Source organism: Lissotriton helveticus, chromosome 7 (genome assembly GCF_964261635.1).
Source record: "Lissotriton helveticus chromosome 7, aLisHel1.1, whole genome shotgun sequence".
Classification (NCBI taxonomy): Eukaryota; Metazoa; Chordata; class Amphibia; order Caudata; family Salamandridae; genus Lissotriton; species Lissotriton helveticus.
In genome coordinates this window covers 393,696,975-393,719,594 of record NC_136068.1, presented here as the reverse complement: position 1 = coordinate 393,719,594, position 22,620 = coordinate 393,696,975, and the positions used below count along the sequence as shown (strand labels likewise).

Genomic DNA, 22,620 nt, shown 5'->3' with positions numbered 1-22,620 from the left:
AGTTGGGGTTGGGAAGGGACCAGAGGGATTGTCGCAAAGCCTCTCCCTGGCAGGCTTGTTGAGGTTTGATTGTCTTTGTTGAGATAATCTGAAATTAATTTGCACTTAAGCCCATCTTTCTTCTGCGCTCAATTTAAACATGGTTATGATTATTCGCCCTGCATGAAATTGAAAACAGATACGGATATGACAAGCCTGAACATTTTAATTCCCCAGGTACTGAAGGCTTTTTCCCCACTTATCTCACTAGGTAATAAAATAAAATGTTCCAGTGCACGCACTCAAGAGAGGTATTTGCCTGAGGGGAGACAGTATAAATCAGTGTATTGCTACACAATTACTCATGTACTTTCCTGGTAGGTCAATCGCTTTCTTTTTAAAGTGATGTTAAACTTCTGCTAATATCAGGTGATTGGTGCAGTTGAGGAGGTTGGCTCCACTTCTTTAATTCTGTTCTTAGACCCTGTGCCCTCGGAGTGGTTTTTTGTCTCAGACATGAATTTTAAAAAGACAGACTTTTACAAAAGCCATTAAAGGCGACATCCCGCCCGGTGCCCACAGTTGTTCTTAGCGGCGCACCCATCTTCTCCCCAATGTGAGGGCTCATATCCTCATCAGCATTCTTTTAGTTTTAGGCTAGATTAGTGTGTTGTACGTGGCGAATCTCATTACCTACTGTAAGGCTGACCTATTTTGTGATTTGCTTGGGAATGGTAAAAAAAGCAGGCCACCAAGGTCTTTTCCCTGCGCATCTTTCATTGGGACACGTTTAAATATTTAGAGCTGGCACTGATGATTTTCCCCTTGAAATATAAGTTTGGTCTGAAAGGAACAGACAAGAGGTTTTCCCACAGGGGAAACGTTTTGCAATCAATGGACAGTGTTTCAGTGGGTGCACCATGTTACTTTGTGAAGGCCTAGGCCTTAGAGGAAACCAATATGCCGCCCCCCGCCCCCCAACAACCCCCCCTTTCTTACCCCTCCGAACCAGCAACCAGCTCTGTACGGGCAGACAGTGGCGTAGCAAGGGTGCCATGGTCCTCAATATAAGTAAGGAACGTAGCCCTCTAGCGTTCTCTTGGGTGATAAAAGTGCCACAAATAGGCCCTCAAAGATCGAGCTGCTGCTGCACTAACAATAGCTACGCCCCTGCTGGCAGCACAAGGTACTGCATCAGTGTTCAGATACATCTGAACCGACAGCAAACGGGCAGCAGAACAGACCCACTCTTGTCTTTGTTTTGAAGGCCTTATTGGCTGGGTAGGGCCACATGCATTTAGGAGATGCATTTCTGTCCTTCAGGGTGCGTGTGTCTCTGCAGGGCCCCTATTTACTGTGACGTGATCTATAATGGCTCAATCACTCTCGTGACATCGCGGTTACTTACTGATAAGATGCCAATGCTGCAGAATTCAGACAAACAGCCTTCTCTAAACAGAACCTGCAAGTCCTGTTTCTCTCACAGATAATATCGACTGATCTCGTTATTGATAGAATGCTTTCAGAGGTTTTGTTTCCTGAAGGGCTTGATAAGGGGCAAGAAAGGTGACAAAAGATTGGTACTGGGTCTGAGAGATCTAATGGCCGCCTCGTCCATCAGTGCAATCTAAGATGAGGCCGAAGTGTTAGGCAAAAACATTAGATTCACCGACGACTTAATTCCTCCCCTATCTCGAATCGGTCTTTAAACTTACGGGACAATTTAGTCTTCATGTCGCTGATGTTTATCACCCAAATATCCCTAACGTGTCTGGGCCACTAAACTTCGAAAAAAGGTAATGCCCTAAAACATATCAGCAAACAATGCATGTACAAAAAAACAGTGAACATTTTACTCTACAAATATTACCTTGAGGATACTTTGGCACTGAGATAGGTCACTGTTGGGGTGACTGTTCAGAAACAATTTCTTTAACAGTAGAGGGATACCATTCCATTTTGCTCTTCCATCCCTTTCTTTTAATAAGGTCTCGGTCATCTAAAAAAATAAAACAATTAATTGTTTTTAAGAATTAGTGTCCAAGTGTAGATGGATATTTTTTAGGTTCTTAATGTACTTAGTTTAAACCATCTTCATTAAACTTCAACACATTTTGCCAAACAACAAACCACTGGCATACAAAGTTCACTTTTCAGTGGCTAAAGTAACAGAAAATAACCCAGTCTTAACAGTTTTCAACTTTGGTTACAAAACAGACATACCATATCCGCATATACCACAGTGGATGAAGATCCAACACAGGAAGGAAGGGAATGAGAGACAAAAAGCTAAACACAATACAGTACAACCCACTACAGCAACCCATTTCCACAATTCTTAGTCCCCCTCCTACAGCAGAGCCTGACTTTAGGGGCCAGTGCATCCTCCCGTTTCACCAAGACTAGGTCTCATCAGACAACCCCACTAAGCTAGTAATTCACATCCAACTCGACCTTCTATAAACACCTGGCTGCTTTGACCTGCGTAAAGATGTAGTCCCGCCTCTTTTGGGGCATTTTCTAATTACTCAGAGGTGTCTATCTCCCTGGAAATTTGGCAAATCTGCAGTGATTATTCTTGGGACAACCAGCATCTCGAGATGCGCTCCTTTCCACAGTCGAGAAGCTCCGAGCAGGCATACAGAACAGCTTGAAATGCCACATTCTTGAAAGGCCTTTTACTTGCTCATGGTATTTGTATAATCACCGATTGGTTTCCCAATTTTTGAAGCAGGACCACAGTTTTCTTAGCCACCTACTCCTTCCTAAAAACACAGCCTAATATGCTCTCAGACATTTTCTCTAGCGCCTTACCACTGTTCTATTATGTAGGTTTTGTGTTCAAGAACTATACAAAAAGCATTTATAGACAGCAGCAACATCTCCTAACCCCAATCAGCTAAATCATTACATATATCATCATCATCATCATCACATTCTTCATTCGATCCAGTTACAATACAGATCATAAAAGTACAAAAGTCTTATCTTGCCAGTCCTTCATTTCGCTCAGCACCCTCATTATACTGCTATCTAGTTCGCAGCTCAAAAAAGAAAAGTGTATTTTTCCTATTTTTTTCTGCCAGCTATTATGGATTAGGCTTATGCAGAACTCACTAGTTCTCTTTTGTGCCACCACAGAAACTAGGTTGGCCCAAACAGCACTAACCCACCACTTGCTGTCCTGTGTCTCGATTGGGCCACAAATCAGACCTGCGAAACATTGGGACAAAAGTGAGAGAGCAAGCATGACTATTTTTCAGAGCCACCGACCTGGCTTCCGCAACTTTATGGCAGCTAATTTTTAGTCACCACGCTCATCCATGGTTATGCATGAATCACACCCCGCAGTACAAACACTGGTGCATGATTTAGGCTTTCGTATCATTATCCCCATAATTGTGGTCGGCAGGTTAGGTGGATTTATTACGCCTGCGTTCTTTCCCAGTAAGTTACCTCTAGCGATGGGGAATATTGCCCAAGCCCTTTCAACGTACATTCGTACCTGAATTTGACTATATTTTGTTACAGATAAGCTAGAAGATCGGATAACTATTTAAAAAAAGAAAAAAACTGTGTATGCCACAGGTTTGTGAGTTTATGGTTTGTTGATGGATGTACACTGCTTGAAGACAGGCTCGCTCTCCTCCTACTCAGACACTGGTGTTCCCCTTTCCTCTGGATATATCCAAGATGTTGAAGGGCTTGAGTTGAAAGGTGTTAGAAACTATTACCTCGTGAAGCTTTCCTTTCTTTATCCAGGTCTTGAATAGTCATAGGAGCACCTAATTGATTTACATGGGATCTCAAGACAAGGGTGTTTAGAGGTTAGGGTGGAGCAACTTTGGTGGTGGTTTTAAGTTGGTTAATTCAATTAACAGAGCATTGGTTTGACCCTTTCACACAGACATTCGATAATACTTCCTGTTTTATAGGCCCCAAAACCAAACTGATTGTTTCTGAGGAGGGCACGCTTATGCCTCACTAGTTGGGTGAGTGTTCGTGACATGAAGCAACAATTACCAAAAATCATAAGATCACCGTAGACACAAATATTGTGTTTTCCCTTTTACTTCATAGGTGCTAAGGTTAACTAGAGGACTGGTCCTGATGAGACCAATTGATTCAATATTGGCTCAAAACGTCAACATAAATCACTTATTTTTACACCATCGGTCTCACTTTACTAAAGGATTATCTGTAAATAGTCTTACATATTCCAGTATTACTGTTAAGAAACTAGGAACACCGTGCAGTATCATAATCTTCACTTTGCATATAATTCACCTTCACCACACACTGTGCCTGCACTATTGTCATTTTTGTTCTGTGTCGCATCTATATAAATATAATGCATACACAAAGAATACAAAGGCTGCTCGTGAATCTTGTCTACATCACTGATGGGTTTGTTGATTGATTTGGTTACCATTGCAATCACAGATACGGTCCCCCACCCTTGTTTTTTTATAAGTATGTATACCCCAGCCCAGTACTCGTGGGCAGATAGAGTGGGTCTTTGATCTTACAATGCATCGGAGAGAAAAAAAAAACTGTCTGCGCAACGTTATTAGACAACGACATATTAGAATTTAAGAGGCCTCTGGAAATGTAGTAATATGGTTAAAAAATGCTGTTTAGCGTCCAAAACATAAACTTATCTTAATCCCTCATTTTTTTAATTATTATAACTGGGGAAAAAAGTGATTGGTGTGCATAGCCAGCCAAGATGGCTGAGCGGACGGGATCCATGAGGGCTCCGCTGCAACGAAGGCAGTGCGGGCACGAATGTTTCTCAACTCATGTTTAAAAACTTCTAATAAATACATAACTAAAGTATAAAGTAGCAGCACACTATCATTTGCAAGCAGCAGATTTTACATTGAAATGCAAACAGAATTTCCAACAGACATGTGGTTTTAAAACTAGTGTACAATGACTGGAAATCGATTTTCTGCAAATATTTGTCATTATCACACAACCATGTAAAGTGTTCTGATTTGTTTTGCTCCTAGGTAAATTTTTGTTTGCATCACACTTCTGAATTATAAAAAAAAAAGTTCTTTCATAACTCTTGATATATTTTGAAATACTTTTACTATTCATTTACAAGCCTGTTTAAATGATGTATTACAAAAAAAGACATTTTACAGACTTTTGTTTCACAATTATTGTCAGATAACTCACTTGACAAAAAGCAATAACTATAATAAGAGAAAGAAAACGAAATACCATTTTTCAGGAACAGATAAGCAACAATTAGTAAAAAGACAAGCCGACATTTGAACTGTCCTTTAACAGACAGCAAATAGGTCAAGACAAAAACAAGATTTAAAGGCGGCTTTATTGCGTATTCACTTTCTGAATGAACAGAACACCTGTTCCTTCACCTTTAAGTTAACTCGCCACCATGGACGAATAAAATCTAAAAATGGGTCAACCTGATCCAATCTTACTGGACAATGCGAGTGGGAGAGTGGATTTTTCATGGCCGGCGTTGTGATCCCCCCTCCAAATGGCGAGTAGAAGGCAGCTGGGAGCCAGCCTGGGTACTCCATAGCAGCAGTGCAGCGAATATACATTGGAGCGGGGGCCGCCTCCTTGTGCCAGGCCCAAGCCAAGGCGGATGTCGAAATCAGGATCCCCCCGGAGAAAGCGGCACAAGACCTTAAGAGGCAGTACCTGTGTGGATCCCGGCCGTTGTCACAGGCTGGAGCAGAGGAGCTACGGAGCTGGTCAGGAGCGGCTGAACCAGCGGCCCTGTCGGAATGGATACTGCTGACCAGAGGCCCCCGCTGGAAACTCTAGTGACATGCCCGGTAAGGAGCGGAAGCTGGATCGGACGAGGACTGGGGCACCGGGAAGCATCAACCCTGGGAAACGCAGTACCTGCCAGAGTCTGGCATGGTTGGCCCATATGATGCAGCCTAGCGCTACCGCCACCAGGAGGAGCAGCCGGGGAAAAAAACACTGAGGCTCCCCCAGTTGGTGATGGTTGTTAGAAGGCCTTACTAAGGATGGTGCCCTGTCTATATTTTAATACACAGCTACACAGCTCTCTTTTTATTGACCTGCCTGACTCGAACATGGCGGCACAGAGGGACACAGCAAGGCTGGACGAGGAGACTCAGCAGAACCTTCAGGATCACTCCCCCAAGCTTCAAGAGGGGGATAGCCTGCCTTGATTCTGGTGCTATATTTGATTAGCAAGGCCCGGATACTGGGGGACTCCCTTGAGGACGGGTGGGGGAGGTGTATTGCCCCCGCTGCCATCCAGGAAATAACACTCACCAAGTCCCTCCAGAGCTGTGTTATCTAGTGAAGTCTTTGAAAAGTCCCTAGCCTGAAAGTAGAGCGGGAACGGAATGAGGCGGCAGGCGGTGCGACTTCTTGGTGAGACTAACCTTGGGTAAGGGCGGCTTCATCCTATCTACCTCAGATTCGGCTGCCTCAACTCCTCCAGGACTTTGGGGGACAGTGGGGTCTAGGAAGGGGGAAAGAGGAGGACCACTGCATGATGGATTGGGGATTAATAGTAATGAAGGAGAGCTTGGTGATTCTCGGTTCGAGACCCCCAATGTTTGCCCAACAGGCATAGCGAAGAGTTCGCCAGCCCCCTTGGAGTAACGTCGTACTCCAGACTATCCCCACAATAGGCATTCCTATTGACTCCCTCACCAACTCTTGGATCCCCTTTGCTTCTACAATTCCTGACTTTATGCCGCCCAAGAAATCTCAAGCTAGCAGGGTCTCTAGTTACTTTGTGCCAGCCAAAACGCATGAAGGAACCTCTAAGGGAAGGGTAGAGGTCACCATGGCACTCACGAAGGAAGATCGCCTCACCTCTTCACAGGACTTTAAGAGAAAGTTACACGAGGAACTCAAATCTGACCTGGACGCATCTCTGGAAATGCTCAGCTCGGATATTCAAACTAAACTAACTTCACATCAGCATGACGTGGATTCTGTCAGCACCCGCACACTGAATCTTGGGGCTAAAATGCAAGAACTTGATCCGGGGACTGGCCAACCGGAAGACACAGTGCAATTCCTTCAAGCACAACTCCAGGCCACCATCCTGAAATGCGAGGACTTGGAGAGTGACCGGACTTGGAGACATTTGTTACAGGACTATTTTCGGAGCTCTGAGATACTTGCATGAAAATCAAAATAGACACAGGGTGGGGCCTTCATTCTCAGGAAGAAATAAGCGTCCAGCAAAGCTTAGCTCCACTAGCAAAGCTCCAATTTTAAAATCACTGCAGCAATTTTCCAGGCGGCCCGGAAGGCTGAGGACATTTCCTTTCAGGGGTCTCCTGCACCCTCTTCCAATATAACGCTCCCTCCACCCCGGCACATTGCCAGCAGCCCCCCCCAACCATCAAGGAAAAGCTACGGAAGGACAAAATTGAATACAGATGCACCTATCAGTTCTGCCTGGCATTCACCCTCAACAACACGAACCATCATGTTTCGACACTCCCCGAGGCTGCAACCGTGTAGGGCCTTTCGCTCTCAGAAGTGCACCACACTGGGGATACCTCATCTGGCATATCAGAGACGGCAATGCAGAGAGAGGACAGAGGCTCCCGGTTGTCACAGTCTCGTCCCCGCCAGCAACAGAAACGATAAAAGTCAAATTCAATAATCCACTCTGCACTGACATTTTTACAGGGCGTGTAGTGTCATCTCTGGGTTGTAAGCCTTACCCTTTCATTTTATAGGCCTGAACATGCTTTGCTATTATATTAGCATGTGCTGCTTGCCCCGAGGGAATTGGCGGGGAGGGGGCGTTGGGAGTGGCATGCTGGCTCCCTCTTTGACACTTGATCTGACTCAGCTCCTAACATAGTATAATAAGCCTTGCTTTGGTTACGTTATATCTAGCTCGCTTTAGCGGTTATTGGCCTAAATGTCTTCCAAGATGCGTTGTTCCTACACTTCTATGTTGGGGTAAAAAGTGGGATTTTTGTTTGAATGATTTTTGGTACATGGGACTCCAGGACTGCATAGGCTACGGGGAAGGGCGGAGTGGTTGGAGAATCCTATGCAGATGTTGGGGCATGCGGGGAAGGATGGGAGGTTTCTCTCTGTTAGGGACTTGTGGCGACAGAACGATTGACGACCTCCTCTAGTGGTTTATAATGGTTTTCACTAAACTTACCTGGAACATCAAAGGGCTTAAATCGCCTACTAAATGCCACAAGCTATGGAGATAGCTTCTCGATGGCAGACATGATGTGGTGTCTCTTCAGGAGACCCACTTGAAAAGAAGGAGTGAGCATAGGTTACGACACAGGGCACACCCAGTGATGTACAAATCCTCCACTCCCACTAAACATAAGGGGGTGGCCGCTTTCTTTCATTCCTTGCTGAAATTCCAGCCTGAAGGGTGTAAGCCCGATGGCGAGGAGGGGAGGGTGTTCATGGTTAAAGGCAGATTACATGTGCACATTTGCTTCCATTTATGCCCCTAACTCGAATCAAGCAGCATTTTTCAATTCTATGGGGACGATGATGGGTGGATTTGCAGATGGGGAAAAATTACCTGATGGGGGATTTTAACCTTACCTGGGAAGTAGAAATAGATAGCTCACATGCACTAGAGCAAACATAGGCACTTTCTCTAAAGCACTGAAGGAGTTTAACTCCATGCACATTATTGATGCCTGGTGTACACTTCACCCCACTGATCGTGACTACACCTACTTTTCACACTCTCACTCCACCTATTACAGATTGGACAATGTGTTTGTTTCGCTGGCCCGCTCACCTGCCTTGCAGTTTAGTTACACCCGATCACCAATTCGGACCGTGCTCCGGTGGTTCTGACTATGAAGTGGGACATAGGAACCTCGAAATATCGCTGTTGGTTCTTCCCTGGATAACTTATCCGCAACAGATTGCTGCGGGAAGAACTACGAAAGGCCATTAGAGAGTTCTTCACGTTGAATGACCTGCGCGACACTAACCCTGCCAACAACTGAGACTCTTTTAAAGCTGTCCTATGCGGTCAATGTATTGAGTTAATGTCTGCGCTGATCAAACAAGGAACCTGAGATAGGACAACTTTGGAGGCCGAACTCCAACAAGCAGAAAAAGCCCACAAGGTTAACCCGACTCTATCCCTCAAAAGAAATCTCACTGCACTAAGAGGCAAGCTTAATGCCATATATAGCAACAGAGCTGAACTCACACTGCTACAACTCAAGCTTACGACCTATTAAACAAGGTAACAAGACGGGGGCCCAGTTAGCTAGACAATTGCAAATAACTAGGGATAAGGAATATATAGGAACCATTAGGCAGGATTCCGGGGAATTGGTCACTAATTATCAGGAGAAGGCCCAAACATTTGGAGATTTCTATAAGACCCCTTATGTTGCTGAGGGATATAGTGAAGTTGCGCAGGCCGATTATCTTTAGGGAGTGGAGCTCCCAAAATTAACAGAGGCTCAAAATAAGCTATTGCAAGGGCCCATGGATGAGGAGTAGTCCGTAAAGATATGGCAAGTCTCAAACTCCACAAATCTCTGGGCTGTGATGGCCTGAACAGCACACCTTTGACCTTTGGCTCTGAACTGATACTGCACCTGGTGGCTCTTTTCAATTTGATGGCAATCTCCATGGCGGTTAATCCATCAATGAGTGAAGCACTCATCACAGCTATCCGCAAATCAGGAAAACCAGGAAAGGACCCATAACTATGCAGTTCTTACCGTCCGATCACATTACTCAATCTAGATGCCAAATTATATGCAAAGATTTTAGCCACTAAGCTTGAGGTGTTAATGCCTGAGCTGATCCATCTGGATCAATCCGGCTTTATTAGCAGCAGACAAACCCATGACAATCTCCATAGTGTTACCCATCTGGTCCAAATAGCAGCAAAAAAAAGTCGGTCACCACTGTTGTACTAGCACTAGATGCAGAGAAAGCGTTTGCCCGGGTGGATAGGTCTTTCTTATTTCGCACTTTAAAACAATTCAGGTTCTGCAATAAATTTATAGCTAGGATTAAAGCCAACTACGCACAGCATAGTGCACGAGTTCTGGTCAACGGTGTAGGCTCAGAATTATTCCATTTGGGGAGGGGGGCGAGTCAGGGCTTCCCCTTCTCGCCCTTATTGTTTGCCCTTAGTATTGAGCCCCTCAATGCTTGAGAATTTAGATCACCTCGAGTTCAAGGCATTCCCTTCAACACAGATGAACATAACATTTCCCTGATTGCGGACTATCCTCCCCAAGCTCGACCTTAGATGCAGTGCAAATAGAGCTTCTGAATTTTGAGTGGGTGTCGGGTTGTCTTGTCATTCTCTCCAAATCATTCTTACTCAATCTCACCCTGTTGCAAGGGGAAATGGACGCGCTGGTGGCATCTACCCCCTTTTGTGAACCTAAAAAAGAGATTACTTACCTTGGTATAAGGATTACACCCGGGTCAAGGCCAACTATCCTCCGCTCCTCAAAACAACTTAAGGAGGACTTTCGCAGATGGGCTGACATGTATATCACATGGCTAGGCCGTATACAAGTAATCAAAATGAACATTCTGCCAAGACTCTTGTATATTTTCCAAGGGCTGACAATTGAGTTAAATAGCTGGTTCCTCCCAGCCTTGCGATCTATGATTATAGGGTTCATCTGGCAGGGTTGGAGGGCTCGTCTACCTTACAAACAACTCCGACTTTCCGAAGAGCTCAGAGGGATTAGCATTGCCAGATTTAGAACTTTACTATAAGGAGGCTCAGTTGAGAGTGATTGCCGAGTGGTCGGCACAGGAGTCTGACAAACACTGGCTCCTCATGGAGAGAGTGGTGTCAGACAGATATATCTGGGACCTCCTATGGAAGCCCAAAGCAGCCTGCCCGCTAAATGCGTGCCTCAGCACTCCCACCAAGACTACCCTACAAATCTGAGACAAGATTAATTGAAGGGTGACCTGGTTCAATCATTCCATGGGAATTTGAGACGCTCACTATAAAGTATTATATGACTGGTACCTCTATCCTACAAATTGTGGAAAATCTTTGCCAATACCTGAGATTTATGTTAGAGAGGTTGTGGCTTGTTGGAGAACTTCCAACATATCTTGTGGGACTGCCCCACTATTCACTGGTTTGGGGCGGAAATACTAGCTCAGATCACAACATTGTAGGATATTCACTCCCAGATAATGTTGGTTTTACACTTCTGGGTCTCAGAGATGATTCCCTCAAATACCAGACAGTGGGCGATCGCTCCATACTCAGACTTTGCCACTGGGCTGCAAAAAAGGGACGTGGAATCTGCCAGGAAATGGAAGGAAGCTCCTTCTCTGACACAATGGCATGCCAGACTATGGCAGGCTCTTACGATGGAGTGAATGGCCATTTTCATAACTTAAAAAACGTGGAATATATTTGGGGTCTGTTGGTAGCATATCTCTCCAGGGGACTCCCACTACTGGCTGGTACAACACTGACAAGGGGACTATACCTTTTCCAGATCTAAGAGAGCTCCTCCGACTGGCAAGTGAGAAACAGTACACCATTCCTGTCAAAACGATTCCAACGTCATTATCAATAAACTGGCCGTACCTTTCAACGTCATTAGCAATACACCACACACTGGCTGTACCCTTACACACTAAATGACACTCCCATGTCCCGATTTTTTGCCGGGTGGTGGTGGTTTTGGGTAACTGCGCACCTATTCTTATACAGTCTTACAGCACAATGTATTTACTCTGTTTGTGAAATGATAATCCAGAGGATTGTAGCAACTGATCCTGCCAATAGAATCATATGCTAAGAAACAGAGATTACACTCGGATGTGTTGTAATGGTGTCACTTTGGAAACTCAAAGACAGTTTCGTAAAAAAAAAATGTGATTAAGTATCCCTCTTTCTTCAACTTCTCAAGCATTTTCTTGCTCAATTAGCCAAAGATTTTTTTAAATAGCAGTTTCCATTGGCATGTGCGCAACAAAAGGAAAACATGCCCAGAAGAAAGGGAAAACAATGAACGAACAGAGACTAAATGTTTCCAGCAAGAGGATACTGAAATTAATAAAACGGCAAAGGATGCAACTGCACAGCAGCGCATTAAAACACTATCACCAAGAAGGATAAAATATCCTAGCATCTTTAAATAACAATGCAATTCTCAGATAGAGCATCCGTATGCGGAAAATAGTGCTTATATTGATGGCAAATGCCTTCACAATATGCATAGCGCAAAAGGTGTCTCTGAGAATTTCAGCTTGGGCCTTGGCTTGGAAATATTTTACAAAACACAGGAAAGCAACAAAAAGGTGGTATAAAGAGCACAGCTCAATAGCAAACAATGTCCAGGCTCCTCACAGTACTCCAACAAATGCCTTTTCTGGTGGAGACTCCATCCAAGTGTAAATTCCTCACCTTGTGAATATTCTCAGGACCAGACTGGATCCCAAAACTCGGCACATATATTGCACCAGTTCTGTCCCAGCCTTGGATGGGACGTTGGGCCTCTATACATGCGCCGCCTACGCAAGCTAACATTAGTTTCTTTCTGCTCTCGGTCTGTGTCATCTGACGCGGAGCAATGACATTCAAAACAGCAGTGTACACAGGTTTTTAATTTGGCATCTTATTAAACAATTATGCAACTTAATTTCACAGAACAGGGAGAAGGGTGGGTCAGTGAGGAATCTGGGGTTAGACAGAGTTTCTACCCGAAAAAGAGTTACCGAAGACAAGTAACTGATCTTATGATAGAGACTTCTCACTGCAGATTCCTCCTTTTGTAAAAATATACCAAAGCAGTACCGTTCCTTTGGCAGAGGGTTTGTGGAATGGCTCAAACCAGGAAATCCTGTGGTACAGATGGGGCAAAGTGCCCATCCTGCTGGGCCTGGCTATCAATGCAGTAATCCTTCATGAACGAGTGGAGAGAAACCCATATCGCAGCCTGGCATATGCCCATGATTGGCACACCTCAGTCCAGCATAGCGGTAACAGCCTTTGCTCTGGAGGAATGAGCGTGCAAACCTTTGGAGAGCTTCTTCTTGGCTAGCTCACAGCAGGTATTGATGCATAGCACAATCCAGGAGATGATCCTCTTGCACAGCTTTGCATTTCTTAGCCCCAGAGAAACTGACAAAAGTTGGTTGTCCTGTCAATAGTTTCTAGTTTGGTCCACATTGAAGATAAGTACATGTCCATTCGTCTGCCTGCCTGCCCACCCCGCCTGTCTGTTCATCCATCTTCCTGCCCGCCTGCCTGCTTGCCCGTCTGCCTGCCCACCTGCCTGTTCGCCCACCTGCCTGCATGTTCGTCTTTCTGCCTGCCCGCCTCCCTTTTCGCCTGCCTGCCCATCCGTCTGTCTGAGTGGTTGTCTCAGTGGTATATGGGTGAGTAACTCGGTATGCGAAAGGCAGTATAGCTGAGTGATGGGGTATATGAGTGATTATCGGTGAGTGAGTGAATATGTGAGTGGCTGTATGGGTGAGTGTGTACTTGTGTCAGTGACTGCAAAGGTGGGTGAATACATGTTAGTATCTATAGGAATAAGTGGCTGGGTGGGTGTGACTGTATGGGTGACTGAGCAGATGTGAGTATCTCTATGGGTGACACTCAGTGTGAGTGGCTATATGGATGTAGGAGTGGATATGTCAGTGGCTGTGTTAGTGAGTCAGTCGGTGTATGAGTGGCTGTATGGATTAATGGAAAATCAATAAAATTGTTTGTAAAAAAAGTCACTATCATATTAGAGCAAACGTGTCCTATATGGGGCTTTTTTAAGAAACACCTGTATCCTCTATGTGGGATAATACACTTTTCCTGAGGATACTTCTGTTGTCCCTATTGTTAATGGAGAGGACCCAAGCGATATTAATAAAAATATACGGGATGACCTCACACACTCCTCGGGTGTCATGCTTCATCATTGGTCATCCTACATTCACCAAAGGATCCTCTAATGGTGGGCGGTCCCTCTGTTGCATCGAGTGTACTTACAGGGATAAAAAGGCAAAGGATCCAGATAAAGGGTAGAAAACCCAATCCCCTCCCCTTTGGACACTGCACTTTATAAGGCAAGTGGTAAGAAGACAATAAAAAAAAAAGAAATATGGGATGTGCAAGACATCATTAGGAGTCTTACATCCATTCAGATCGACAGGTTTCAGCCCTCTTGGTGGCCCGAAGGGGTTCATGTCTTTCTTCAGGGTCCGGAATCCTACTTTCCCTAAGGTGAGTCCCCGTCTATACATACACACACAGCGCCAGCTAACAAACATAAAATACAAATGGTAATTCTCTGCTGGGAGTGAAAATAAAAATTAAATTACAGACATTAAAACAAACAAAAAAAGTAATGACATGACAACACAGGACATGCAAAGACACACTACAAGGAGGACCAACTGGGTTAGATTCCCCTGGTAAACATGCTGTGCAAATCCTGCATGCAATGCAAATACGTGTGAGCACTAGAAACATTAAAAACAGATTGAGTTCTCACTCCAACGCCCTAATTATGGTGAACACTCATGGACGTGTGCAGAAACACCATGTAGTTTTTTTTTATTAGTTTATACTTATTTGAGAACATCATACAATAACATCAGAAAAACATTTAAGGGACAACATGATGCCAAACACCTATCATTAATAGTTATTGAACATTATACAGCATTCAGTTGCCTATCTTGAAATGATTGAAACAGCATTGTTATACTAATAGAGCAACCACAGTAATATCCGGTTACATATTGCCGATAGAGAGGGCCAACAGTGGGACCACGATACAAGTGTTATCATAGGAAACAGGCATATTATTCAGGAGCTTCAAAACCACATTCAAATCACCAGAATTAAAATGCAACAGTCGCCTTGCCTTACTGATATAAGAATATCCCCCCTGTAATGAGGCTTTCGCAATGGCTATGTTATATGACTTACCCTGCAATCTCGTCCATGGGGTAGTGCTGCAAGTAATCTTTGAGTGGTTGCCATATATCTCGCGGCCTAGAGGGCAATGGCAATAATGTGGCATAATCTTCACTTGTTGTTTGACAAGTTTGTAGATCTCTGAGCCATCCTTTAATTGTTTGACAAGCGGCTCTTCCGCAATTTAAATAAATTTGGTGTTTTGCAAGTAGCAGGGACATAGCGGTAAATCAGCGGATATTTTTCTTGAGTGGTTTTACATATCCCAATAAAGCGAACAATGGAGTAGGACGTAGTGGGTGATCCACCATTAGAGAGACATTGCGGAACACCCCCTCCCAATATCTCTGTATCACACTACAGTTCCACGTCAAATGTGCAAAGTCAGCTCCCCCAGCTGCACACTTAGGGCATGCACTAGAGGCATCAGGGTTTATTTTGCTTATAAAAACCGGTGTGAGGTAGACTATGTATGTATTTAAAATGGATAAGTTTATGTCTATAATTAGTTGAGACCAAACGCGTCTGGAACAGCAGATTCTCCAGATATCATCTGAGATTGATTCACCGATGTCCATTTATCATGCCTGCCGGGCCTTGAGCCCTCCTGCCATTTGTAGGGTTTACGCAAGATAATAAAGGCGGGAGACTAAATGTGTCCAATCGGTAGAGTGAATTATCAAGGTAAGAGGGGGTAAGTCCGGCAGTTCCTCCTTAGAGCCCTGCAAAGCATTTAGTAATGCACTTCTGACTCTATGTAATACAAACCTGTCCATATATGTGGCGTATCTACCGGTTATCATATCAACACCATGTAATTTAACCATACCCTAACTATGGGATATTCAGATACTATGGAGGAGTCAACGATGAGAGCCTTGTAGTCAAACACTGCAGAACAAGCATTTGCAATGCAATAGGCCTCACATTTACGAGAGTTTAAGCTACTGGCATTGTAAATGACAATGCCTTTTATTTATCTGTTTTGAAAACTAACACATATATACAAGGTATTTGTCATTTACAATGCCAATAGCTCAAACGCTTGTAAATGCCAGACCTATTGCATTTCAAAGAAGCAGCCGCCACTGTCCCAGGCTGCTTGGAAAGTGAAAGCGCACGTGGCGCGCTGAATGTTGCAGGAAAGCATGTTGTGCCTGCAGTAGGAGAAACTCTTAGAAAATAATGCTTACAGACCGTAACAACCGAAGTGAAAAGTGTCATTCCTCATGGGAGGTTACAAATGAAGAGAAGGTGGTACTAAGGAGGGACTAACAAGTCTATTAACAAATCTGGAGCCAGCATTTACAAAAGACAATGACAAAAATGGGCAGTGAGTGGGCGGGCTTCAAGTCCATACGGGCTGCATTTAAAAAAAACTGCTTTATTTAAAAAGCAGTCCCAAAAATGGTGGTCTGTTGACCCCAGCAGGCCACCATCCCTGGGAGTGCAAGCCATTCGTAATGGGGTCGCAAACTGCACCTGCCTCATGAATATTAATGAGCCAGGCAATTTGCGACCCATTAGTAATCGCAAACAGTGTCTGAGATACTGTTGTACACTCCTATTTGCGAGTCACAAAACGACGAAATTTGCGACTCACAAATTGGTATGGTCGTACATCTGGCCCCTGGAGACTTAACATTCACGAAGCTCCTTTTGAGACTGGCACGTGCGGTACCCATTACTGTGCGATGTCCGCAGGGAATTTTTCCAATGGGACCCAGAGCAGAATCCTGGGAAATGCAGTTCTACTATGGAAACTTGTTGGAGCCACAATTCATTTTCTGAAAAATGAGCCACAGCACAGGAGGTTTTTAATGTGAAATGTAAAATACTCGTCTGCAGCTGTTTTTTAATGTTAACACATTCACAGTATAGACTTTCTGATGGTCCCTCATCCATTCAGGGTATAACTCATAATGTGCCTAGTGTAGGCGACTGGGAAACCTAATCCTGCACATTGGAACTGATACAGATGGTGTTCATGCCCGATATATGGAAAGACCATATGGGACAAAGGCATGTAATCATGGCACGTGTTGTGGGAAGAAACGTTCTGCTATTAAACTTCTTGGATATAAAGTGTTCACACTATACACCTTGTGATAGTCACCATTAACCAAGGGCATAATTCCCATTGTACTTATAATGGTAGTGTATAAAATATAAATGTCAATATTTGGGTATTTGGTTTAAAGAAAGAGGCCGCAACACAGCACACCTTGCATCACTTCAAAGTTTGACCCAATTGCTAATTTACACTTTCCTAAAGGGAGTGAAGAGCATGACCGGCCCGGATGTAACCATGCGGTTTAAAATCATATACTGCAAACAAAATGCCGATAGTGCCAAAGTTCAGAGATGAATTCAGCAACTGGTTATATAAAGTACAATGCAAATGATACTGCCGACTTTTTCAGCTCCCACATGCAACTACACAATCAAAAATATGATTGGAATTTAATCTACCAAGGTAGCATCTGAATTGGAAGCAAAACCAACCATGAAGTTAATTCAAATATAAAAAAGAATTCAACACAACCAAGGATAACATTGATTGAGCAGTACTTAAAAGAGCCTAGGAAGAAAGCTCACTCCAACTTTGAATTACATTTATACGACATGGTGAGAACTCTATTGTTTTTAAGCAACTCTTGTAACTGGAATTTAAAAAGCAATTAATGCATTTAAGATGTGGAATAATCCTGCTCTGAACTCGATGGTATGAGCGGTTAAATGGAGACTCGAATCGAACATGTAGATTATGTAGAACACCTGAATCATTAACACACAGTGTGCAGCAATAGAATATGGTTACCAATAAGGAAATATTGGCTCCCCCAAATGTTTTGGCTACTAAACATACACTATTGTAATAGAACAATGGAATGCTACCTAGAGGGGGAGTCTACTTAATTAAGGGCCCATTTTCTGACAAAAGAAAATTGTATATAAAGAAAGGAATCAACCACTTCACATGGCATCAGCAGATTTCATGCTAGCCATCCCACATCAATAAGATCAACCCAGTAACATATTAAACAAGCACCACTCAGGCAGACAGGATAAGGTGTGATGCCACTATTGTATCCAGAGGGTCAGTTGGAACTCCTAAATACGAAAAATATTTTAAATCACTGAACATGAGATTATAATGCTGATTTGAATCAGTTTTCTTTAATCTTGTACTTTTTGCTACATCTGTACAGCATTAAGATTTTAACTAATCATACAAAATAAAATCTGGTATTCTAAAAAGTAGTATATTCTCAACAAAAAAGATACAAATTTAGAGTGAGCTGTGCACTCTATTTTCCTCTACCACCTTATCTACTACTCCTCTTTCACCACCCACAACCATGCCCTCCCAAATTTAGTTGGATGGCCAAAAACCTAAGTCAGTCATGGATGGGAAAGATCAAATGAAATAAGCACAATAAACATGTGCTCTAACCAGTGGATTAATAGCTTTTATTCCATTGCCCAGAAATATAATGTTTTATTAACAAGCATCTTGAGACGTCTATCCCTAGGAGACAGTACCCAACGGAAGGAGAAACCCAATTGGGGACAAAAACCCTCACCAACCTAAGTGGCATCTTCATCATCAAGTCCCTCTTCACCATGGTTCCAGAGGGTCCACTTGGTGGGTCCCGCTGGAACTCTTTGGGAGGAGAATTACATACCTCCCTAAAAGTGAGGCTTCTGGGACCTAAGAGAAAAATGTATGAGGGAAGATGAGCTTTTGGTAATTCTATTAGTACCTTCCTCTTGCATGACTAAAGGCAATGTACTGGAGAATCTGTACAATGTAAACCCTCCGTTTAGTGTTGATATGTTTCTGCCCCAATGACGAGTGATCAGGTCTAAGTCCCACACTCCTCCTCGTGTCTGCCCTAACTTAGTGTACTAAAGTCCTATTTTAGTCCTGTTGTGTGTTCTGAAAGAGGGGAGGAAAAGTGTGCATTACACATTGCTGTACGGAACAACAATCATCTGCCTTGTAACAATAATGCAACCTGGCTGGAACCAGTGTCTATAGATACTGCAGTTTCTCAGGTGTGCCGCATGTGATCCAGGGCTTGGCTGCTGCACGGGGTTTAATTGTGGGTTTTATATAGCGCTAGAATCAACTCCCGGAGGAGTATCTCCGCGCTTCGACCGCTGGGGAACCCGTCCTGGCTCACCCTGAGAGATGGTCCCTAATGGGTATCTCTAAGGTGCGACCAAGCATCCCCGGCGGTCTGGGGGGCCGTTGTGAAGATGAGGCAAGCTAATGCCCAGAGTTGCCGAGTGTGGTCCCTGACTGAAGTAGGCACCGAGGCGAGAATTATCGAGCCCGCTGACCCTGGTCCACGACCCTGCCGCGTCGGGAATCGAACCCTGGTCCCGGACCGTCCTCTGCTTACGGGTCTGCCGCCTCTAACCAGTGAGCCACACCACTCCACAAGGGTTGACCAGAGCACTGCATCTGATCAGGCTCATAAAACAGTTTCAGATCAGATATACTAACAAGCATTTGCAATGCAACAGGTCTCGCATTAGGTTGAGTTAGAGTTATTGGATTAGTATATTTGTGTTGTTTATTGGTGTTGTTTAGAGTTAGTTGGTATATAGTACATGAACTTAGGCAGGTCAATTGTCATTTAATATAGTTTCTTGGATCTTTTGTCATAGCATATAAACATTTACAGTGAATAGTTTAAACAATTGTAGAGATAGGGCATGAATTTGCTATATATCAACCACAGGCAGAACACATGCATATGGGAAAGGGAACAGAATACGGTACTATTGTGTGTCGAGACAAGAAAAGCGAAGAAAAGAAAAGTAAATACCATGTGGCACAAAATAATCAAGAAGGACTTAGTCAAAAGAGTTTGAGCTCTTGGCATTGTTAATTACAATTGTATTCATGTTTTGGTTTTTAAAACATAAATAAAAGGAATTGTCATTTACAATGCTAATAGCTCAAACTCTTGGAAATGCGAGACCTATAGAATTGCAAATGCTTGTTATTATTACAGTGAATACTACTCTCCTTCTCCTGGCTAGGGGGTGCCTACCTGGTTGGTGGTAGTTAATGCAGGTTTTTTACTCTGCTCCTTACAATTCGTAGAAGCAAGACTCTTCTTTTATCGGAGTGCATGCAGTACATACGAGTAGGGTATGCTTGTGTGCCATAACTGAAGGGCAAACCCTCCTCTCTTTCTAAAACCACTGCAGAACAGATGTCTGGCTTTGGAAATGTAATCCACATCTTGCCCCAGCCAAAACCAGTTCCTCCAGATCAGCCACAAGAATTTTAGATTCTAATCCGGTCCAGAATAAAGTTGTACCCCTGTCCAGCTACCTTCTAAACAATACACAATGAGCCCTGCATCCCATCACTTCTAAACTGTTGATCGTGCTGGTGCTTCCCAGAACTTGTCCGGGCCTATCCCTAAGGCTGGGTCCAAACCCGAAGAGCTCTTCTGAAGATCTTGCTACTTTGTCTGCCATTCTGTCATTGGGCACCAAATGTAAACACGGCCACCAGCAGAACACCATCAAAGGACGCCCACAGAACACCACGTGGTGTCCGGAGGCTTCTTAACCATGGAAAAGTAGAGTACTGGCTGCCCTTGATGACCAAGAAAGGTGCAGTGAGCCCTCCCTAGAGTAGAGAATTTGACTGGGTCCACTGCCTGCATTAAGAGTACTAAATAGGACATCACTTACTTTGCCCCACCATATTAGCATCCTGGCCTGATATCAAGCTCAGACTGGCTCTTCTGTTGGTCTGTGTGCCGGGAGCGAGTCCTGGGTCACAAGTCAGAGTCTCTCTATGGACACCTTAGACCGTTCAGTGGCCAGCGACTTGTCAGCTATGTGGCCCTGATCCAGTGGTCAACAAAGTCAACTCAGTCAGGTGTTCCAGGGACTTATCTGGCAGCCTTGAATCTTGACGGCAAATATCTGGAACTAGGAACAGTTTATGCCCGCAAGCGGCAGTGGCACCTTAGTATCCCAGATGAAGAACAAACTGTTGATTGAAGTCACTTATTTCCAACATACGCTCCTGCTTGGGACGTCAGTAGCTCCCGTTATTCCTCCCCTTTTGGGGATACACTGCAGGTGTTCTGCCATTGCTATAGTGGGTTGAGTGCCGTCTGTATAAATATGTGTTCGCCATAGGACATCCCAACCTTTCATCATATTGCTGCCGATAAAAGGGCTGCCATTGAGTTGAGTAATGATCACTCGTCTTATTTAAAAACCCTGAGGCCATCGTTCTGAGTCCCACAGGAATTAAATTGCTGTGACGTATTCTTCGTTTTATGCGCCTTGCAAACGCATAGCTATCAGTGGGACAGCAGGTGCAGTGGCACAGGGACCCAAAGCAGGGGTGAGGGGGGGCCGGGGGGGAGAGAAGGGCCTGCATTATGATTCTTGCTGTGATTTACTCTCCAACACGTAATCAGTGGTTTGGTTTCCCCAGATGCACTAGGGCATATAGCAAGCTTGCTGTGGCACTGCCGTGCTATATGGCTGCTTCTTGATACAATGCCATGGACTCACAATACGCGGCAATGGCACATTCTGACACAAGCCCATTCTTGCAGGAGCGGAGCCAAGTATTTTTTTTTTGTGCATATTTATATAGCACGAACTCGACCCGAAGTTATTGGAGCGCTTTACAGAGCACCATATTTACATTACACATTTAGGCACGGGGAGAATAAGTGATTTGCCCAGAATCACAGGATGTGGACGTGACCCTGAGGCTCGAACCCTGGTTTCCAGCACCAAAGTTGGCAGTCTAGCCGACGGACCACATCCTCTCCCCTTAATTTGCTTCTGCTTCTGTACCCGAACTGTTCCTAAAGGTGTCATGTGTGTTTAAGCGGGGAGAGGGGCGCAGTTTACATTACGGGTTACATCCCAGAGCTAAAAAATATGTGAAAACCTTGAGAGTTGAGAAGGACCGGACGCGGGCCTTTTGGTTTGCGGATACCAAGGCGCGGGACCGCAGCGCTTCCCTCATGCAAGTTGAATGCCCCGCTTGTGTTTCCTGTACGGAAGTGCTCAGAGAATTGTAGAAAGTGACTCATCTGAAATGTATTAAAAAAAGCGCTCCGAGTGTCGATCGTGCTCTCAGATGTGAGCCGCTTTATGTGCACTCGGCACTGTGCAGTGTGGTGTGGTGCCCTCACTGCATCAGTGAGTTCCCTTGCAGCTACTCTGCGGGCTGAGGAAGTTGAAAGGAGAGAGTGCCCAAATCAAAAGTTCGCACTTTTTGTCAGCGAGGGCCCAGGACCTCTCCTGTTTCTCCTTCTTAGGAACGTACAAGTGACAGGGAGGCATCTCTGATCGGTCCGGAGCAGCAGACAGCAGCGCTTGTTTAAAACACAAGACCCGAAAATGACTGGAGTGCCATTGGCACCTGCATCCTTCAGAGTGATGAAATGAGCATATGTTTGGTTTTGTCTTCCTGCCAGCTTCCGAGCAGCTGTTTATGCTCGACAATCGCAGGTGGCGGAGCTAAGCTGGGAGGCTGTCGGAGCGGGGACAGTGGGGAATAGCACTTGAAGCGCGGCACGTGTGCTTGATGGGACGAACTTTGGAGAGATTACTCCATTATTCTGCCACGGTGGCATAGGGAGGGTGTGCTGCGTGCGAGGCTGGGGCGCTGCAGTAAAACACTTCATAATGTGCACTTATAGGCCGGTAAGTGGCACAGT

The 22,620-nt window shown here is 44.4% G+C and overlaps 1 protein-coding gene across 2 annotated transcripts in view; it reads right to left on the bottom strand.

The window, feature by feature from the left end:
* TRPC4AP (transient receptor potential cation channel subfamily C member 4 associated protein) overlaps positions 1-22,620 on the bottom strand; it is a 766,986-nt gene that overhangs the window by 723,015 nt on the left and 21,351 nt on the right. For both annotated transcript variants that reach the window (XM_078652243.1, XM_078652242.1), the window contains exon 2: positions 1,850-1,978. In XM_078652243.1, coding sequence (XP_078508369.1) covers positions 1,850-1,978 — 129 coding nt within the window. The remainder of the gene's footprint in view (positions 1-1,849; positions 1,979-22,620) is intronic.